Source organism: Schistocerca gregaria, chromosome X, assembly GCF_023897955.1.
Source record: "Schistocerca gregaria isolate iqSchGreg1 chromosome X, iqSchGreg1.2, whole genome shotgun sequence".
Taxonomy (NCBI): domain Eukaryota; kingdom Metazoa; phylum Arthropoda; class Insecta; order Orthoptera; family Acrididae; genus Schistocerca; species Schistocerca gregaria.
In genome coordinates, this window is record NC_064931.1 from 791,269,930 (window position 1) to 791,275,310 (window position 5,381).

The 5,381-nt window shown below is 29.5% G+C and overlaps 1 protein-coding gene across 1 annotated transcript; it reads right to left on the reverse strand.

Moving 5' to 3' along the window:
• Positions 1-818: 818 nt before the first annotated feature.
• Positions 819-1,788, reverse strand: LOC126298322 (piggyBac transposable element-derived protein 4-like). Its single transcript, XM_049989620.1, has 3 exons — positions 1,658-1,788; positions 1,278-1,608; positions 819-1,163 (listed from the first exon to the last, which is right to left on the reverse strand). The coding sequence occupies exons 1-3, from the start codon at positions 1,786-1,788 to the stop codon at positions 819-821; spliced, it is 807 nt and encodes a 268-aa protein (XP_049845577.1).
• Between the last annotated feature and the right edge of the window lie 3,593 nt (positions 1,789-5,381).

Genomic DNA, 5,381 nt, shown 5'->3' on the forward strand with positions numbered 1-5,381 from the left:
CTTCAAAATTTAGATGGGTATGCAAAATATTGTTTTAAACCCAACATTTTAATTTTAGCTGATATTTTGGAAAATTTTAGAGCTACATCTATGACATCTCATAAGTGTGAAGCAGCTTAATTTTTACAGCACCAGAGTTATCTTGTGATTCTATGTTAATCTTAGAACGGTCATGCAGAAATTAATGTCCAGAATGGACGGGCTGGTTCTGTGGGACCCAATAAATAAATCACTTGTAACAAATGACAAACAGTATGTTTAGATCAAATGTCAAACTTTTATTTTGATTAGGTAATACTAAATACTATAGTGACATTAGTTCAGCTTTCTGCATCATACAACAATTACTGTAAAAAAACTGAAACATATACATTTTGTAGTATTAAATGTCATTAAACTAAAAATACAAGCAAATTTGAGTGAAATCAGAATATAAACGAGAGTAAGTTATAGAAATAAGAAAAAAAGATGAACTTTCGTTGTATAAATGGAAGTAATGAATTTGAAGAATAGTTCACGAAATATGGTCCTCTACAGTTATCACTTTTCAAAACAGTCACCGCAAACCGTATTTGCATGCGCCAAACATAACTACAATTTGCAAACTTTGCAAAAGTATTTAGCTTTGCTTTCCTTGCGTTTATAGCATCTTCCCCTTTTCCCTGGTTGTTGATCTTCGACTATTCTTTGTTCGTTGCTACTGGAGAGGTTAGAGGCAAGCATGCGAATATGGCGTGGGAGGCTTGGTTGGATTGCGCGCATTGTCAAATATTGTGTTATGAGAGACTTTCCTAGTGTTCTGAGGTATTTCATCTAAATTATACATTTTTGTTGGCTTTGAAGACAATGTATCCATCGAGAGCTGCAATGTTCAACAACAGAAGCCACTGTCTTGTCCCTCTAGCAACACTATATTTACCACACATAACATCAACGACGTCTACGTCGCCCTTGGTTTTGTTGTAGTTTGTTATTGTACTTGCTTTTTTCTTTCCACCGCTGTCACTGTCAATTTCATCATTATGGTGCATTGACGACAAAATAAGTACTGATTTGTTCCGTTTTGGTGCATATGAAAATAATGTGACGTTTTCCTGAAATCCAAACATATTTGAGTGCTCTTCTTTAGGCTTTTTGGGTAAAAAGTCAAACGAAATTTCAGGCTTATTTTTTTAATGTACCAATAACAGTAATATTCTTTTATTGTAATATTTTTTTAGGATTGGGTAAGAAGTAAAGCAATTGTCTATCGTCAGATTTCTTCCAGACCCTTTTACTGGGTCTACAAGACGGAAAACAACATCATCTGCCTCGTTACTGACTTTGTACGGTCCTTGAGGTTGTGCACCTGCAGAAACTTCCAAATGATTTAAATAGTACGTTTTAGCCAGGATGAAGACCTTGATCCCATACTTGACATGTTTATTTGGGATATACATCATGAACTTGCACCTGCCTCTGTATGAAACGAGCATTTCGTCCAAAGTGACGTTTTCTGATGGAGCTAAATATGCTCTGCTGTTGGAGACAAACATATTAAGAATAGTCCTTATGGCATCAAGATTATGTTGTGTTTTTCTTTCTCCCCTTGTGCAGATGTAGTCAAACCTGATACAATGAGTCAAAAATCTTAACCTCTTCAGTGACATACTTCTACGAAAGGTTTCTATTCCTGTCCCATCTGTATTCAAAAGTTTCAATACTCATTTTACTGCCATGCAATGTTCCAGCTAAGTAAAGTAGGCCAAAATATGCTTTCAGTTCATCAAAACTGGTAGGCCTAACCATGTTTAGGTCACTTGCATAATTGTTTTGAACTGTATCAATATAGGTATTGGTTGATTAAAATAGTGTATCAATCAATGCATTGCTAAAAAATAAATGCCATGATTCAAGCAGTGAATGTACATCCATCACAGCTTGAATACTTCCAGGCAAAAGCATTTTAATTATGTTGTGATATCTTATATATTTATATCCCATAAATCCAATACTGCGAGACATTTGCATGGATGTAGGATGTGTCAGAATTATTACAAATAATACAAAAGGAGTACATAAAAGTACCTCTTGCAAGAGGATATCTGGTATAAGACAAAATACACATTAATAGATATAGAAAAATTACATTAAAAATATGGTAGATCTTAATAGCTAAATCAAAGACACAGTAACGTTAACAGTGATTGTGAGTATTGTAATGTATAATAGCACATCTTGTTCGAACGCTTTATGGGAAACACGTTTTTCGCTAATTAGTTGCTTCATTCCTTCCTTTGTAATAGCGTGTGGGTGACGTACCTGATTCAGCTAGAGGAGTTGTACTTGAATCAGCAATAGCAGGTGCATCAGTGTCGGCAGATGATTGATCATCTTCCTCTTCATTACCACTTGTTTCACTATTGCTGTCATAATAACTGTTTATTTTGAAGTAACACACTGCATCAGAATCGTCTGCTTCATTCTGATCATCATACAAAATTCTGCAAATTTCGCTGTAAGAAAGACTTTCTCTTGCCATGATATACTGCAGACTATTGACAATGACAATTCGGTGTTAGGACATCACATAAAGTTCACAAAGTAACTAGTTACTCAATGATACACCAAAATAAAAATGAGATTTAAACAGCAGAAATTAGTTACATAAACACTTGGGCTGTGTCTGAGAGACCCGTGCGCTTTTGAAAGACTGGCAAACGATGACTAAACAAAGAAAAACCTTATTCAGGACAATAATGCTTCTCCTGACTGTTTCAGGCAGGTAGAAGGTTTGCTCGAGTCAAATCAGCAACTATAAGAATATAAATTCAGTGAAACAAAAACCTGTTGGTCTCACAGACCCAGCCTGACCGTTCTAGGGTTAAATATGAGAAAAGTTGGACTAGATTTATTATACGATTATGATATGATTTTATTTCTTAAGAAACTTATTTGAGGTGAAATTTCTGAAAGTATGAAAAGATACCCTAAATCATATAATAAATATATGATGAATTTTACATTAACAAATGAATGAAATTATATTTCATATTTAGATGCTAATAATTTATATGGTTGGGCAATGTCTCAGCTTTTACCATCTAAGGGTTGTCAGTCATTAGAAGAAAACTGTGTTAATGCAGAAAAATACTTAAGATGACATATGATTATAAATATGGTTGTATTTTAGAAGTCTATTTAAAATACCAAAAAAATTACATGCTTTACATACAGATATACTGTTAGCACCAGAAGGAGGATATAAATTACTAACAACTTTAGATACTAAAGAGGAATTGTTTTATATTATAGAAATCTTAAACAATGATTAAATCTTCGATTAAAATTTAAAAAAATTTATAGAATGATATCACTTAAACAATCAGATTGGTTGAAGAAATACATTGATTTTAATACAGAGATGTGAAAAAATGTAGCCAATCAGTTTGAAAAAGATTTCCACAAATTAATGAATAAAAAGTATTTAGGGAAACAATGGAAAATATTAGAAATAGGTAAAATATTAAAATAATGACAGATTCAAAAAGATATACGAATTATATCTTAAGAACAGATTATGAACATATCGTATGTCGAGAAAACTTTGTAGCAGTTAATATAAAAAGTTAAAATTATATTGAATATACCAAGGTTTTGGAATGAGGATTCTAGAAATTTCGAAAATAAAAATGTATGATTTTCATTATAAAGTTATGAAACAAAAATAAGGTGAAAATATTGATTTATCTTATATGGATACTGTTTCTTTCATTTATGATGTAAGAACTAAAGATTTTTATGAAGATTTGAATTTGATGATTGATTACTCTCATATAAATGATTAGCCAAACAAATTATTTATTGACTTCATCAAGTAAATGACAAATACATAGGAAAAAGAATCATGAAAATTTTGGATAAATTATTTTAGAAAATAGGTAGCTAACCATTTTGCAAATTTTAAGAAAGAAAATGTATGCTTATAAAAATTGCAATAAAGAAGAGATATCTGTTGAGAAAATGAAATTGGTTGCTGTTGAATTGTATAAAATTGTTTTAAGTTCTGATGATGATAAATGTTAGGATTACTTGAGGGAATTAAAACATAACCATGTGATCATAATAAATTAAACCCAAATAAAATGAAAGATGATAAAAATGATTTCTTATGAGATTTAAGGCGTTGATAGGAAAGTAAAGAAATAAGGAAATTTATCAGTTATTAATATTGTTTCATGATATTATAATTTCTTATGTTTTTTATAAATAAACATTAAAAATTTTCCAGAAAAACATTCAATTTTCTCATAATCTTTTTCTTTATCTTTTTGATTTGTTTATTCTATTTTCTCATTTTTTGAATGACCATGCTTAGGAAAATGTTTAGAAGAATTCCTTCATTTAACAAATAAATGCTTTATTATGCCAATTATGAAGTAATTCCTTTTATATCTGTTTATCGCAATCATTAGAACCCGCATGATAAGCGGATATTCTGTTTTGTTATTTTAATTTCTATGTGAATTTTTTGTTCTTGATTACACTATGTACAATTCACCTTATTATCGCTTCCCATTTACAAAGAAAAAATTTATTAGAGTAAATCAAATAATAATTATAATTTGATGAAGCTATAGGAATTTTATGTCTAAAGAAATAAACGAATAATTAAATTATTATTATTATTGTTAAATTATTATTATTATTGTTCATCAATAAAACAAACTAAATTTAAGATTGCATGATTGTAAATATGAATCTTGTGTTAAGCAAACACAATTTAAAAATGTACAAAAACCAATAGATATTATCGAAAGCAACTAAATTTTGAATTATTTTTACAATTGAATATGTTTCAAATTCAGTAAATTTATATCACTGACTGAAAGAACGTTTAAGAGTTATTTGCCCCCAATAGAATTTCAATACTTTGTATAATTATTCACAAGAACAAATGCATGGTGATATAAATACTCTAGCAAACGTTCCTTAGAATATCAAATTTCATTTCCAATTAGTTTTTGCATAATTTAATTTTAAGTAAGTGTGATAAAGATTTTTATTTGCATCTAATAATCAAATTCATCTGATTCCATCATCACAATTTAAAATCCAAACATGATATTAGACATTAAAACATTTATGTCAAAATTTGTTTGGATTAAAAAATCTACTCTATCTCTTTAAGGAACCAATAACCATTATAAATATTATATCCAATGTAAAAATTGTTTAATTCTCAATAATACTTTCTATTTGTATATAATTTTTTTTAATATTTTTAAAAAATCAAATTAGTTTTATTTACACAGCTAGAGGGGAATTATCAGGTGCTAAGCATTTAACATATGTTTTATTGCCTTTCTTATTCGAAACTTATAAAAAAATGAAAATCTGGA

Bases quoted from the DNA above. Each gene is read 5' to 3' on its own strand.
- LOC126298322 (XM_049989620.1), bottom strand. From the start codon at position 1,788: ATGGTTAGGCCTACCAGTTTTGATGAACTGAAAGCATATTTTGGCCTA. The intron at 1,609-1,657 runs GTAGAAGTATGT...TCATTGTATCAG, and splicing joins GACAGGAATAGAAACCTTTC to GTTTGACTACATCTGCACAA. The intron at 1,164-1,277 runs GTAAAAGGGTCT...TAAAAAAATAAG, and splicing joins TTTTCCGTCTTGTAGACCCA to CCTGAAATTTCGTTTGACTT.